General features: G+C 38.0%; 1 protein-coding gene across 1 annotated transcript; it reads right to left on the reverse strand.

The window, feature by feature from the left end:
* Positions 1-371: 371 nt before the first annotated feature.
* Positions 372-8,590, reverse strand: LOC145774249 (beta-1,3-glucan-binding protein-like). Its single transcript, XM_082585440.1, has 9 exons — positions 8,531-8,590; positions 8,190-8,352; positions 5,936-6,064; positions 4,930-5,143; positions 4,336-4,408; positions 3,344-3,486; positions 1,847-2,021; positions 1,377-1,588; positions 372-648 (listed from the first exon to the last, which is right to left on the reverse strand). The coding sequence occupies exons 1-9, from the start codon at positions 8,574-8,576 to the stop codon at positions 433-435; spliced, it is 1,371 nt and encodes a 456-aa protein (XP_082441566.1). The 5' UTR covers positions 8,577-8,590; the 3' UTR covers positions 372-432.
* Between the last annotated feature and the right edge of the window lie 8,198 nt (positions 8,591-16,788).

Here is a 16,788-nt window from a genome sequence, read left to right on the forward strand (position 1 = left end):
TACCCCTTGGACATCCTCTATCAACGATAATGTGACCCCCCGCCCCCCCCCCCCGGAGAGGTTGTCGGTATCATCACGTTGCGTTATATTCAGTTTGGCGTCGTATGAGGAAAGGGTGAAGAATCCAGCTCAACTGGTTACAATAAGAGGTCACTTAGATGCAATGTGTACTTAATTGAAAGAACATAGATTCGGCAGCATAAACTAAAGGGAATTCAACTCAAAACTTCCTCTTGGCTTACTTGACGAAGGCAGTTGCACTGGAAACTCCATATAGCGTCCGGCAATCAAAGTGCGGACACCTAATTCTTGAATCCTTAATGAATTTTTCATTATGTGCTTCTCGTCGCTGTCACATGAAATTGCTTTGAGAATGCGCGTTTTATTATCTACTCACACGTGTACAGCACAAACCAGATAATCACTACAACATTACGCTCCGTACCCATCGGTACAAGCCAAAGGAACTAGCGGGTTATCGAGGTAGCAAACCCCGCCAAAATCACAAGCCGATGGGGTCTGAAGCGTGTTGTAGTAAGACATGAAAACGTTCTGAGATGCTGTCCATAGCGCGTTGTAGTCGCAGCTGTAAGGATCTCCGTAACAACACGAAATTGCATCATTTCCAGCTGAGCATTCTTGTGAAACCTGAAAAGTTTAAAAAGCCATTGTAAAGAGTGGACCTACCCTGTAACTTTAAGAGACAGTTAAATCGCCTAGTAGAGTAGGCCGAGTCAGTCACTACAAGGGATGCCTATACTGTACAAGAATTGTCCAACAATTTTCAAAACAATATTAGTAACCATGTTGTTTTTTCTTGTATCTAGGCTTATCTCTGGTACCGGTACTGAAAGACTAAGTAGGCGGGAAGCCAACCATCATGTTCTCTCAGTCAAATCATAAAGATTTTGTACAACAGTGTCCAACCGGCGCCCTTTCGAATGCGAATCGGTGCTTCTGACATATCGGCGAATTTGAACAGGCTTCAACTTTACGTTATTTCATGTTTTGTCCGCAATAAAAAAAAATGTAGTAACCCACTGGCTACAATCGATGTATAAGCGATATGACATCAAGTCAATAAACAGCAAAAGGGTGCAAAGTCTGGAAGGGTTCATGTGCGAATAGTGGTCAAAAAGATAAGTAGCCAATAACATCCTAATAAGAACATAATATCAGGCTACGCTCTTCGATCCGCATAGGGGATAACTAATAGATGCAACGGAAAGGGAAGAAGAAAATATTATATTTTGTAAAAAAGGGGATTTATACAGTAATTATAGGCCTAATGGAAAAAAGAATTGGAATATATACTATAGAAAGGATAAGAGCATCGTACGCTATTGAGACGCAGAGAACTAGGCTTAATAACTTACATCAGCGTAACTCTGGCTAGTGCAAGCCCAAGTCACAGAGCCGCACATGTCGCCAGCATCAGCGTCCGCTCGCATAATGCACTTGGTTTCTGGTACTTCGCCAAGATCTCCGTCATTCAAAACGTAATTCTTCTGGGCCGTTCCACTGAAATCACATGTGTCGTCGCTGTTCACTTGTTCATCATACGAGGAGTATACAGCGCTCGCCAATCCTGTCACAAAAATAAGTTCAATTTGCTTTTCTGTGTCTTTGGATTTTGTTTAAAAGGAACAAGATTTTTCGAAGAGTAGGCTAGCCTTGTTTGGATTCATAAAAACAGACCGCACCTGGGCGCTGAGTTTGTTGCCTAAAGGTAGGCTAAGTGTAGATTAAGTAGGCTACCAAGTACAGGCCTAAGCTTAATGAAGAATAGTCAATAATTATCCATGTCGCGTTCTTCGATCGTAAGGGTTATAAATAAAAAGCTTACTTTGAAGAGTGTTGTAGTCGCAACTTTCTGGAGAGCTGCAGCAAGTTTGTAGTTCTCCAGTGCATTGAGCAGACACATCAGCGTAGTTTTGCTGGTAACAAGCCCAGTTCACGCTTCCACAAATTTCGTTTGGATCCGCATCAGATTTAGCAACACACGAATATGTAGCAATATCCTGAAATGAAATTCAGAACAATTTTTATAAGACTTAATTGCATAATCTCGGCTACTTTGAAAATGCACTTCAATAATAAATCTACTTCAGTATTGCAACTTATAGTCAATTTAGTTTCAACATTAATGGTCTAATTCAGGTTAGTCTCGAAACAACATTAATTTTCATTTTATATGAAAAGCTGTTTGAAATAAAATCTAACAAAGTTATTTTAAGAAGAAGCTTAATTCGAAAGAAAGCAATTAATTTTTCATTAAAATTTGACAAAAACATTTTTAAATAGGCTGAGTTAGTTTTGTTTCGAACAGATTTAGTTTTATTAGCTTACAAGTGGATGTTGCTTCTGCAAGGAAAGTAGGCTAACTAAACACTTGTATATCAGCTTGTTTGAAAATTTAGAAAGCATGTGGGATTGTTTATTAAAGTTAATCCTAAATAAATATGCATCTTTTTCGTTTCAGCCTCTGAAGCAAGGACTTTTATTGTCCAATAGGTTGACGGTAGGCTATTTGTAGGCTACGGACTTCAATGTGAGCCTAATGAATAGAAACTTATATTTTTCATTTCATCATCCAAGATATTGGGCTCATCTCGTCTAGTTGATTCGCAAAGGATGATGCACATGTTTCACACGTTCTGCGTTCTGTTGCTTTAGAATTGCATTCACAAGAAGCTGATGCATGTAGGTTTAGACATGTCTTGCAACCCAACAGAGTGCTGGTGGCTATGCGGCCTTAACTTGCAGAAGGAACTCCTTGGCAAATAAAACTTAAAAAAGCCAGAAACCAAATAACTAATACAGAAGTCCCCACTTATTTAGCCCACCTTGGAGCCGGACAATTTCGGGCCTAAGCCTAATAAAGGCTGGTGAGCTATTTCTTCTACCAGTCCTATTATCATAATTGACTATGGCTGACTGAAGTCAGCTATAGCGAATAGTTGGTAAATCTGTCATTAACTGTATACAACGATCGATTCTTCTCTTACGTTTTTTGTAAGTTTGTATCAGCAACGAGTAACGAGCAACGAGCCTTGTTTTGTAGGCCTACAACCCAACAAAATGGGATTCAGGTTAAACGATTTGTGATAAAACAGTTGAATTAAGAACTGAGTTAGTAGCGTAATAAAGCGTAAAATCGTCGAAAGCAAGACGAAAAATAGTAAATTGTGACAGCTTTTTCAACAAATTCAAGATGATGTTGGGCTCATAAGGCGAGTTTTTTTAATCCAGGAATGAATAGGAGTAATTCGGGACTGGACCAAATTGGACTAAATAAGTGGGGACTACTGTATACAGAGCTGCCAAAAACAGCATGGATTACCTCAATGGGGTAGACCTTCACATAATCCACATACATTTCAGCGTCTGGGTAATTCCACACTGTGTTTGGATCTGGACCATCGAGATATGCTCCTCCAATAGCGACGTTCAAAATAAGGTGGAAATATTGGTCAAAAGGCTGGCCTGGAAATTATCGTAGCCTGTAAGGTTTTGCATATTGCAGGCTATTTGTATAGCCAAACATAAAGCATACAGTAGCCTACCGTGATAGTGATATATCTATGAAAGAAGTCTTGCGTTTTATTACCAATGATCTGAACAATGGACATATCCTACTACAAATATACTGGAAATGATTCTATCATTTATCAACCAAAACAATCGGAAACTTTGGATGATGCAGCCGACGTTGCAATTACTTAGTATAGATCCTAAACCTAAGATTTGATAAAAACATTTGATTATTTGTGGAAATCTTTATCCATAGACTAAGAAAACCTGGTCGGAAGCCCAATCCTGATAGTTTTATATAACTTGCTTGTAGAGGCTTTGAACCTTTGACCCAGGCCCGGTCCTCTAGATTGACAAGATCAAGTTTTCATTTGTTGAAGTGTTGTTGTCTGTGAATTGTTCCATTCATTAAGTGCTAAATGGAGAGCAGTCCTTGAGATCCTTTGCTCAAGCGCACACCTCGAGAGTCGAACCAGCGCTACCTGATCTTGAGGTCGCCTCCTGTACAAATCAGTCGCTCATTCAACAAAACCATTGTGGCAGACGTTATTTAAGACGTCTCGGTGTAAAATCTCAAATCTACAAATGTCGGAAAACTACAGTAAAAAAATCTCAAAAGAAAAAGGTTTCAGATCTTCAGAAAATAATTCCAACAATTGAGATAACGTAATTCTTGGGGCAAAGAAGTCATTATTTGGCAAATGGTTGACTACAGGAAAGCACGCAGTTACAATATTGTGTGTTCAAAAACATAAAAGATGTTTTGTTTGTCTAAGGTAATAAGTCTATGTGCATTGATACCTGCAGAGTACATCCAGCTAATGGCAGGGTCCAAACTCTGCTGATAATAAGCATTGCCATCCAGTCGATAGACCTGAATGAATTCAAAATAATACAACATTAGACGCAGATGTTTAATTGAAACTAACGTTTACTGACCTATAGGTAGAGCCAGAACACAACGCAATTAGTCCGACCAGACGCGCAATTTTGCTCCTACGATAATTTTATTGTGACGTAAACAAATTTTCTTGAGAATTAATTTTTGCCAAGTTTCAACTTCAAGGGTTTAACTTAATACTAATTACTAATACTGTAAGTTTCAACTTCAAGGGTACACTTACAGTATTAGTAATAATTTACAGCATCTAATCTTTGTTAACAAATCCTAAACCAAACCACAAAAGCCCACCACGAAATTCAAAGAGCAAAACTGCAAAAACTGCGCAAATTTTATGAAGTTTTTATGCAAACTTTACGAAGTTTTTATGCAAAATTTTGTAATTGTTTGTCTGAGATAAACAAATTATTCACAATAATTTAATTTAAACAACAATTCAAGTTGCTTTTCAAAAGAATTTGTTGTTGATTTGTGGATTCAAACTCATTTCTTACAAGTTGAGTTGGTGTCCAATCCACTGAATAAACATGGTATTCATCGTTGTTACATTGAGTTCCCATGTCTCCGCTGGATTGCCAAAAGTGATTGACAGTGTCGCCGCAGCACAACCCGTAGTGGATGGTGCTTGCAAACTCGTGATTGTTTTGTCCTCTTGCCTCCACAATGTCGATTTCTCCGCTTTGGGGCCATCCTCCGTACACTTCATCTCTGGAAGAGTAAAGTAATAGTTTTGCTACTGACAATTTCATCTGAAAAACATCACCTCTTTAAAGGTCTTTAAATGTTTTGTACTTCACAGCATGATCATCATGTTGCTGCTTCTAAAGCTGTTGGTAAAAGCAAAACTCAATCTGTAACAAATATTTTATAAATACACAAAGAACACAAGGGTAAAAGAGAAATTTTGAAAAAAGTAGCTCGGGACAAGAGTTGAGACTGTTTAAAGATCTCACATGTAATTTAATGATTGACATTGTCAAAAGAATGATGTAGTGTCCATGCTGATGCCCGATGTTTAAAGATTTAGATTAAGTACTGTAGACGGGAAGACAATAAGGAAGCTTATCTTTTTATCCACCTTTAGGGAATGATTATTCCCTGAGAAAAATCAGGGTTTGCTCTGGATCTGTGGTTTTCAAAGTTGGGCGTTGCAAAATTTTAGTTTGGCAAGAGTAAGGTTAAAGAAATAATGAACAAAACTAAATCTGGACAATTGCTGCCACGTCAATTATTTCAAATGATTGGGAATACAAAAACTAAAGGCACTGGAATAGACAATAATCAAACTCATGGGTGATCAAGCCGCTGCTGTGTTTACAGCTTTGTTTTATTACCATAGATTGAAAAGTAAAATTTTATGCTGAATTAAACTAGTATTGAAAATTATGTTGCCGGTGTAGCTGCGTTGTTTTAGGAAAACTGGTTTAAATTAAGTAGCCTAGCTGTAAAAGTATTTTTTTAGGTTTTGATTAAACGTAAATAAGCAATAAGATATCCAACCTTGACATCATCCAAATGGCAGGCCACAATCCGTTTCCTTTTGGCAACTTGGCTCTCACCTCCACTCGACCATACTTCCATGCAAAGTTGCTGTACATTCTGCCTGAAGTGTATTGTCTTCCGCCGTAACTGAAAGGCATTGTGGTTATGAATAAAGGTAGAGAATGTAACTAAATGCAAGTTTTCATTCAGTACGCGGCAACAACAGAATGCATCAACTTCCTTCTTTCAGCCGGCAAAGGTTTTTTCTGTTCTTTATAGTTTTAACGTCGTGATACTTTTGATATAATTTGAAGTACATTAATATGTTTTAAACCTGATAACTCAGTTGGTTAAGCACTCGGCTTCATGGATGAAGAAACCGCAAGATCAAATTGTGCCGGTTTGACTCTCTGAGTGTGCGCTTGAGCAACGCATATCAATGGTACTCAACGACACCTTGTGGATGGAATAATTCACTGACAACAACACTTTAACAAGCGAATACTTCACCCTGTCAAACCATTACCACAGAGATGGTATTGGTCAAACTCGGTGACCGGGCCTGTGTCAGTGGTTTAAAGCCTCTATAAGTTTGCAAAACTGTCAGGATTAAAGCTCTCAAAAAGTTCTTTCTCCAAAGATAAAGATTCAATCAGTCAAACTGCTGCAGAAAAAGAAAATTGCTTTCCTTTAATATTATTTAATGAAAACGTTGATTCAAGGCCGGATTTAGAGAAAGAAATGCCCTAACTAAGTTAATGTCAATTTAAGCCCCTAACCTCCACCCTAACAGCTATGGAGACGTGTATTTTAAAGAACCACTGATTTCATAGTGAATTATATATTAGCGAAATAGAAATATGCACGCAAGCAGGGACGTCGCCAGCACATAATTTTGGGGAAGGAGTAATGCAAGTGAGTAAGGTATTATTGCACATGTCAGTGATCCGGGCAGCGTGGAGGGTCTGGGGGACCTCCTTCAGAAAGTTTTAATGAAAATGTTTTAAATTTGCGCATTCTGAGAGCACTTTCAGCCTAAATTAATAGTAAATCTCTGTCAAATGCTGCTGCAACAGAAGGCAAAAAGTTTATTTAAGTTACCTTTGTTTATTTGCATCATTGCAAGACCTGACACTCAATCAATGAATTATTTGTCACAAACAGTAGGCCTACATGTTCGAAATATGCAAGTTTTATGTACACTGAAAAAGTGGCACCTACTGACAGGGAGACAACAAAACGATCATACGGTCTACTAGTCAAGTAGTCAATTGCCATCCTACACAAATGATAATTTTGTCATTTTAAACACAAAAAATGTAACTAACACTGACACAGGATGTCAATGTCTATTGGCCAATAGCCTAGCTAAAAAGTCTTTTAGTCGGTGCATATATAAAATATTTTGGGGGGCAATTACCCCCCTGACTACGCCCCTGCATGCAAGTGTTGAAGCTAACGATTTGAAGATAACCAAATTTTGTAATTTGATTGTAGCCTAAACATTTTGTGAAATATGAGGCTACTGTAAAATAGGAAATGTTAGTCAAAGAAAACAATTAGCTTAACTACAGTAACATCGTTCGTTAAAGATTAACAGATAATTTTCTCAATGACTATTAACAATCAAGCTATTTTCAAAGTAACAGTTAAAAATGTAACCTTTAATTTGTGTCATATTTCCTTTCCATAAGAAACACACCAGAAATTTAGTTTGCACTACGACCTGTTGATATATACTCACTTTACTTTCTTAAAACTAGTTGCAACAAAATTTTACGTTATAACTTAACCAGGTGAAAGTTTCTCCAAATATATAGGCCATGTTTAAACGTTTTTAAATATGCGTGATACATCTTAAATTTTAAGGCCCCTAAATGTTGAGGCCCTAGGCTTCAGCCCTTCTAGTCTAATGGTAAATCCGGTACTGCGTTAAATAAATATAAAAAGAATTGGATTTGCAATCAGGGTAACAGTAGAATGATCAGATGCATGTGTGTGAGAAGCACGGCCAGCAATGGTAATAGCTTTGAAACAAAGCAGGCCTAAGCTGTAGGAAGGCGGGATGAGAATCGAGCATCCAGCGATTTCAGTAGCGTAACCTGCAAGCGATTTGGGTGCTTACCAGCTTTTTCAATTAGACTACGCCTTGTAGTCACCGCGTCAACAAATACAAAGAATATAGCACAGACAAAACTACAACATTCAATACTTAGTTAAAAGAATTATTTCTTGTCCTCATTAGAAAAAACAAAATAAAGAAGAAACAAACTTTTCTTTCAAAGGAGTGATGACTAGTTTCCCTCCTTCAGCCTTAAGATTTTCTGTGCGGGAAGTGTAATATTCGTATTCATTGTTGGGTGGGTATTGCATAACTTCTATATACCAGTCATTGGTGTCCAGAGTATCAAAATTCTCCACATAGATAGGATCAGCTGTAAAAGCATATAAAAACACTGAGTGTTGAATAAAAGTCATTTTTTTAAACAATTGAAAGGTAAGATATGGTTACAAAGCGACGGTTATACACTAAAAACATCAAAATAAAAATCCATTTGCTGCATTAAGTTTCTTTTGTAAACTAACCGTCATAGACATTTTTGTTTCACTCACCGAATGTAACAGCAATCAGCAAAACCGCTGCGAAAAAGCGTAACATGTTGCCTTGCTTTGTTTGGTCCAAGATTAAATGCTGGAAATGATTCATAAACCAGCTTTTATAAGAAGCCAAGGCAAATGTATGGCAATCATATTTTATTTCTATATTGTTTTAACGTTAAAACTTGTGTCTTATTTATCAATTGCTTGCTACTGATATTTGCAAGTCATGTGAATTTGACAGATGGAAATTTCATAACTGAAAATTAGATTGCATAATAAAAAAATAAACTGTACTTGAATTAGGTTAAGGTCACGGTTTTTGAAAAAGTATTTCTCTTTTCTGAAATTTTAAACCAATAAGCTTCAGATCCGGTAAGTTAAGATGAAAATTAATAGGGTTTTGGTGTCATCATCAGAACATGTGTTCAAAGGTTTTAAAGTTTGCTTCGAAAAACGCAAAATTGATTGGAAATTACTTTTGGCATCTGAAGCCTAGCGATGGTGTCTAATTTAGGACTGTGTTACATATCTGATTTAAAATGATCAGTCAACAAGTATTGCACATGTTGTGAAGAAGCGATCTTCCTGGCGCTAGCACTACCTGACTACTCACTATAGAACAGCGAACATTGTGTTTCGCCAACCATACCTGTGTAGCCTCCACACTAGCCATCAAGACTTTTTCCAAAAACATGTGTTTCTCGGTAGTCGAGTGTAGCAAGAATTAACAGCGATAGACACGTGTTTCGCCTAAGAGGCTGAGCTCATCAGTATCGCACCAATAATTCATGCCACATAGTTCTCAACCGCTGCTTTTGTCAGTCAAACCCTTGGCGACAATTAGTTTAGTTGTATTCTTTCCACAAAACTAAGGATTCAATTGACTGACAAAAGCAGAGGTTGAGAACTATGTGGCATGAATTATTGGTGCGATACTGATGAGCTCAGCCTCTTAGGCGAAACACGTGTCTATCGCTGTCCATTCTTGCCACACTCGACTGGCGACAAACACAAGTATTGCACATTGTGAATCATTTACAAATTCCTTAATTTTTACCTTTGCATTAGCAATACAATGTTTCCAAACTTTAGGAGTTTGAGAAGAGCTGCAAAATGTAAATTGTAAAATCAAAATCGTCAATAATGTTTGTACAAACAAAACATCACCAAGAATGAAGAGCCTTATGGAGAGCTAATTGAAGAATTCGTTTTGTTATACGCAGAAGACGGTGGTGCGACTCCGCTACTGTATTTTGGAAGAACGCTTAACAGCATGCTAAAATAATGGGAGAAGCTGACTCGCTGACGTTGTGTCTGTAGTTGTCGCTTCCGGTAGGCACTTTAACATTACCCACTCGTCGAAGAGAGAGAGAGAAGTTCTTTTATTTGCATCAACAGCACATGTGGAAAAAACAATACAAGATTACAATGTGAACTAGGTTGTTTTAATGTTTGCTGACGATGATGGGAGTGGCAGAAGGACCGAACTGGTCATCAAGTCTGCCACACCCGTGTGGTGTCATAGCTTATTTGACATGGAACGGTGTCGGAGTTGAACGCAAATATATATTGTATACATTACAAAATAAAAAACAATACACACACGAAATTTAACAGAAGAGGTACGCAATCATGCGTGACATGTTCACTCGCGATTCAGCTGATTTCAGTCATGTGACTCGACACGTGATATTCTGATCGAAAAATTTTGATACAAAGAATTTTAACTGAATGCTTTGCCACAACCACCGTTGCCTAATGGTTAGGGCAGAGGAGTAGTAATTTCGATTTCGTGGGTTCGATTCCCACCCTGTGCTACTACTATTTTTTCTTCTGCAACTGAGCTGAGTGCAAGAAGGATCTTAATGACTGCAATCAATGGAGTTTATAAGGAAAATTGTGACTAAACAAAACACAAAGCAATTTCACATTGAAAAGCAGGCGCTCTTCGACGAGTGGGTAATGTAAAAGTGCCTACAGTCGCTTCCAGCTGTCTGGTGTTGCCAGTGTAGGCCCACTGTATGTTGTCACAAAGGGAGAAAATTGAAACACGATTAATATTGTCATTCAAAGACTCACGTTCTCCTTTTTAACAGAAAGGTTTAGCTATAAGAGGTCAGACACAGCAACTTCTTTGCTGCTTCATCGGCACTTTCTAGAATAATGCCCCTGACGTCCACATTCCTAGCTTATGGATTCCTTTGCTGGGCAGTGTGTTTGTTTGCAAAACGAACAAGTTCCTAATAATGTTATGGTTTAATTTATTGTCGCTCTACAACAGATAAGGTTTTTTAGCGACAGGGCTTATTTTTAATTTTGTATCAGATTGACAATGTCATCACATTATTATCCGACTTACCCTCACTGCGTTATAGAAGAAAGAACGCAATCGCTACCGTTTTTTAAAGTCTTCGGTTTGATCTGACCTGAAATCGATCTCAAATCTACCTGCACCAGAGCTGAAGGCAAAACCACTCGGCCACTCAGCTGGTGAACAAGTTACTTGTTGTGAGCCATGTTACTGCTCACCAATTCATGGTAATCAGCACCCCTGCAATCTTCATTAAGGCTTTTTGCTTTATTAAATGCGGCAGTAAGCTGAAGAACGTTATCTTCGAGTATTTGCTGTCGGATGTACCCTAATGGAAGTAAAATTTATAATATTGAGATTGCTACTTAATGATTTTAATCGTTGTAAAAAATCTTCTAACCATTCTGCATAGTTTTAATGGCAAAGGTTAAGCTGGTGTCATGCCAATATTTCATTTACGGGCTTCACATAAGCACTTTGATGACGAGATGACGCCCAACTGCGTCATCGAACGTGTCGCATTCAAGAATACTGAAATAAACCGATTCACCAACCATAAGCCTATTGGCCAAAATATCGAGCTTATTTTAGGCTATAGCATATTAGATTTTACGTACACAACTATTTTTAAATATTTCTTCCAGTAGGCTACCATCTTCTTAGTGCTATCGAATCAGATATTTAAGTTTATGCCAACATCGAAAGTCGGCCGTCTCAAACAGTGCATCTGTTTGGTGGTGCATTTCATTCAATGGAACTAAATTGTCTTTTCGTCTCCTAGGCTTATGCGCCCTCGAAATCGCACTCCGTGAATTGAAGGTAACCCACCCATTTGTGCCAGCCGCTTAATTGTTCTTCAATGAAGACAAAAACGAAACATCTCTGCAGATATCACCAGAAATCCACGATCCTTTTCTTCGCTCTCGATGCCAACACACGACTCAATCGCTGTGGTCGCGTCTTGCGAAGCGTCGGTGATTTCTCGTCGGTCTCGGCCTAGATTGCTCATTCAAAAGACCGATCGTAAACAAAGAAACGGCGAAGTCACAGAACAATGGTTCAACTCTAAGGATGTTCGCATGAGCAACGCACTTTAAGGACAGCTCTTCATTTATCTACACCTAATGGATGGAGTAATTGTACAGACAATAACTCCTCAAAAAAAGCGGAAACTCTACTCTGTTTCAATCTCAGTAACTGCACCAGAGTCAGAGACTTGAAGCCTCTATAATAGGGACGGTACATTACGGGACGCGCAACTCCGTTGTTCCTTCAACATTAGAAGGGTCAATTGCCAATTTGACATTTTTTTACGCTTTACTGCAGGCTTGCTTTCTACTAAAAACCTTAAATTATACTTTAAAACCAAATATAACCCATAAAAAGTAAAATATTTTGTAAATTAGAAAAAAACGTAACCCTTCTAGTGTTGCGGATAAGCCAAAAGCGGATGAAGTTTCGTATCCCTATGATCTACAATCCCTACTCTATAACAACGGTTCTCAAACTTTGATACTCGTACCTCTAATCAGTCTAATGGTACGCGAAACCCTTCTAGGCGGTAGGTTACGCAAGGAAATCACCTAAGTTGAAAAGAGTTATAGAATAAAATAATAGAATTTGCGCGAATTTTCAGATGACACAATGTGCATTAGGCTACTGTGCAGAGGCGTAGGCCTAGCCAATGGCAAGCAAAGGGAGCAATTACCCCACCGGAAATAGTTTGAATAAAGATTTTACCTTCTGTTGCAGCATCGTTTGATAGAGTTTTACTACAGATATAAGCTGAAAGTACTCTCAGAGTGCACAATTTTAAGATATTTTATTACAAAAATTTGGGGGTAGCTCTCATACCCTCTCTATAGATGATTCTCTTTCGCAGACTCGTTGCCCGACTCACTGACATCTGCAAAAATAGGTTACTTACTTTCCAAAACAAAGCTTCGTTCCTAAACTTTTCATCAAATTTTCCTATAATTCAACTGATGATCCACTGGGATGCACGGTGTGACAAAACATTTTAAATAAAGTAAACAATATCACACCAAATCAGAAGAATCGGTTTATTTAAATACAGAGCTTTCGCCACACAAGTGTGGCTTCATCAGTATAAACTTATTCAAATAGAATCAAATATATTCAAATAAAATTCTATTTGAATAAGTTTATACTGATGAAGCCACACTTGTGTGGCGAAAGCTCTGTATTTAAATAAACCGATTCTTCTGATTTGGTGTGATATTGTTTACTTTACTTACTTTCCCCCTACGAAAGTTTTGCTGGCTATGCCCCTGCTACTGTGTGATAATTTATTTTATTCAAAGGGGTGTTTAAGCGTCTATGATGCAGGGTCTAGGTCAGAGGTTCTCAAACTTTTTTCGTTGCAACGCCTGGGAAAAGTTTGCTGGACTCATCAAGCTTAAAATCATGCCTACTCAAAATTTTGAAACGCAGCATTTTATTTAATAGGGTGGCAATATAATGATAGTTGTCCATTCAGAACTTACGAATATTTTGGTAATGCGTTTGGTCAATAATAAATAATAGTTTGTTCTTTTAAGTATTAATCAGTTAAATTATTTTTATATTTATTTTTATTTATTAGGCTACTATTTTAATTTGATTTTAGTTGCTTTGTTTATTTATTTTTTTGCATAATTCTATTAACATTATTTTTTTAGAGCAACATGGAGCTTGAATTAAACTTTTCAGATTTTTAAGCAGATAGCCAACTCATAATTGAGGATTACTCTGAGAAAATTTTAATTTCATTTTCGTTAATTACGGCGCGGCTTACTTGCAGGGGCGCCGGAACGATTTTTGACTGGGGGGGCAAGATTACGAAAATAGGGCACTTTTGTTTACTAAAAGGCCAATTTTTTTCAAGTTTCAAGATAAGATATAGCGATAATGCTAATCTATCAGCTCACTATGTATTGAGTAATGATGGCCTACAAGTGTCCGGTATACAAAGAAGGGCATCATGCTATGTTATAATGATGTAACCTACTGTCAAGCCTTAAAGCAACCTGTGGCCATGGCCGCTAAGTAGTGCTTGAATGACCGCCGGTGCTACCTCCTCAATCGGCCAAGTTTGGTCGCCGGTCTCTCCTAGCCAATTATTTAATTTCAGTTCAGTTGTTTTTATTTCTGATCATCATATCAAAACAATACACGTCAGCATAGCAAAGGTCGAGAAAAAGGTAGAAGCGACAAAACGCGAACGTTAAAACGTGCTTGAGACCGAAATAGAATGATCGTGGATTAACTGTCGAAAATATGTAGTATCAAAGAGTGATGCAAAATTACGTCAGCGCGTCATAATCGCCACTGTTGCATTGTGCGGGAAGATTTTTGTTATTAATGGAAGATATCCATCTGCGATCACCAGCGCTGTAAGTCTTGTTTGTAATTCCCGACGTTTATTTTAACAAAGTCTTAATCCGAAGTGCTAATTTACATCGGCTGGTAATATTGTCGTTTTTATGTCGATTCGATGTTGTCGGACATTGAATCGTTGTTAAAAAGGAGAACTAAGTTAGTTGACATCCGAGGGGAAAACATTTTTTGGTCATATTTTGCAAAAATTATGCTTCTTTTTAGTAATGTCGTTCACATCATTGAAATACTTATTTTATTACCTTGCGGTCATCGTCAACTCATGTCGAACGTTGTTTTTCGTTGCTAAAAAGAAGTCTAGGGGAATGGCCAACTTCTTTAAAATCAGCCACATTGGAGCAGTGCCGGTCTTAGGGTATTGCGGGCCCTGTGCGGAATATGCTTTGCGGGCTCCCATGACAATGATTCAATTTTTTTTTACGAAAACTGGTTCAATTTTACTTGGTTACATAAATATGCATAAAAGGCATGAATGAAGATAGATCAAAAACACAAAATCTCTGTGTTAGTCATAATAAATTAGTCTACTTCGTATATAAATTATGTTGACGTGTGATAAAAAATCATTCAATTTTGTTCACAATACTGTTTTGGGATTTCTACAAAAATGTTTGCTTTTTTTATTTGACATTTACATTACCATTATTCGAGCAAACAATCAAAAATAAGTTCAACCGTAATAAAATTTTTGAAACATGCTGAAAGTTCTTTCTCAAACTTTTATCCAATTAAGCCCAAATTTTCGACTAATTAAAAAGTTTGAGGGTTTTGGTTATACTCCCTGCACCCTAGCTCCTACGCCTATGTTAAAGGATACCGGTAGACCTAATTGCTTGCGAATTAAATCAAATTTGTTCCATTAGAAATGACAAAAATTAATGTATTTTTTAAGTAAATTGCGGGCCCCCCAATTTGCGGGCCCTGTGCGATCGCACGGTTCGCACACCCCAAAGACCGGCACTGATTGGAGACACTCGTGCGAGTGTCGTTAGATGGTCCCGCAGTACTAGATTACAATCCCGATAAAGCAGTTATTGCGTGGTGTAACGATTCTATTGTAGGACGTCGCCCAGGCCCAGCCTTCAACAACGCTAAGTGATCATTTTAGCATTGTTGCAAGTTTAATTCTATTTACTTGTGCTATTTTGGCCTCCAAACACGCAGATTTGGCCGCCGAGAAGGTAAGTCACGATGGCTGCCGAAAAAAACGAGTTTGAAGGCCTGTAAGTTACTGTGTTGCAAAATTTTGTGCCGTAAATATTATTTTGAGGCAAAAATGAAAGATCATAATTAGGCTAAAAGGGAATAGCAGAAATTGTTATATTGCAAAATGTGCAGTAGCTTACATGACTTTAAAAGGGCACCATTGCCCCCCCTGCCCTTCCATCTGCAGAAAAATTGAGGGCAAGGGGGGCATTCGCCCCCCCTGCCCCCCCGCTTCCGGCGCCCCTGCTTAATTGTGACTCCAATGTTCCTTCTTGCTTGATCTGGATCATCAGTGCACTCGACAGTTCAAAGATAAAAATGTTATTTGTTGTTGGCTATGGAGCTTGCTATATCTAAGTGAACTTAGCCTACTGTAGGCCTATAGGTTGCTATTGGCAGTTTTGTGTTGATATTTTATTAACTGAAATTCCAAAAGAACTTTTTAAGCTACCTGTCTCTGCTAAAGGAAAATAATAATAGCCTAATTATGAGGTCTATGTTTTTATTTTGCGCTCATTGCGACAACATAGGCTACAGAATATTGCGAAATACATATAACCTACTGTAAGCTACTGTAGGCCTATGCAACTCAGCAGGCAGCTGAATTCAGCCAAGAGACACGCAACTCTCACGACTTGGCCACGTAATCGAAAAATAGAAACAATATTTTTCTAAACCAAAACTAGAAAACTTCTATCATAGAGTCTTTTAGATTTGATTGACTCTTTACAAATGGATACATTCTTCTGCAAACCGAATTGAAATTATTTGTCAAAATAGCGAAAATAAGTTGTGTTTTGGCAACTACAATTACTTCTTGAAAAGACCGAGTAGCATGAAAAGTTTTCTTACAATCGTAGGCTAAGGTCAGCGATAAGCAGTGCAGTAGTGCGCTACTTTTGTAGCGCCGCTTCTTTTTTGGTAGTAATAGCGGCGCCAAATTTTTTTTTGGAACAGCTGATGCAATAGCGACGCTACTTTTTCCCAAGGTAGCGAAGAGGCGCGACATTTGTTTGTCGAATTTCTGCTACTTTCTAATTTAAAGTAGAAAAAAGGAATCATTTTTTATAAATTTTCAAAGTAGCGGGAGCGCGCTACTTTTAAAGTAGCGAATCCCTATCTCTGCCTAAGGTCCTGTTTCGCTACTTAGCTAAGCTGGGTGTTGAACGCTGGTTGGTTTTGATTGAGATGTCCTAAATTGCAGCACTGGTTGTTAAAAAGACGTAATCTGATTAGCCTACCTGTTCTCATTGGCATTTACGCTGGTAGCCTATGTGTAATATCTGACTACTCCCTTGCCAACTTAAGCTTAAAAACCTGAGTTTAACTAGAGCAACAGTTTACCAACGAAGCA

This window comes from Aplidium turbinatum, chromosome 7, assembly GCF_918807975.1.
Source record: "Aplidium turbinatum chromosome 7, kaAplTurb1.1, whole genome shotgun sequence".
Classification (NCBI taxonomy): Eukaryota; Metazoa; Chordata; class Ascidiacea; order Aplousobranchia; family Polyclinidae; genus Aplidium; species Aplidium turbinatum.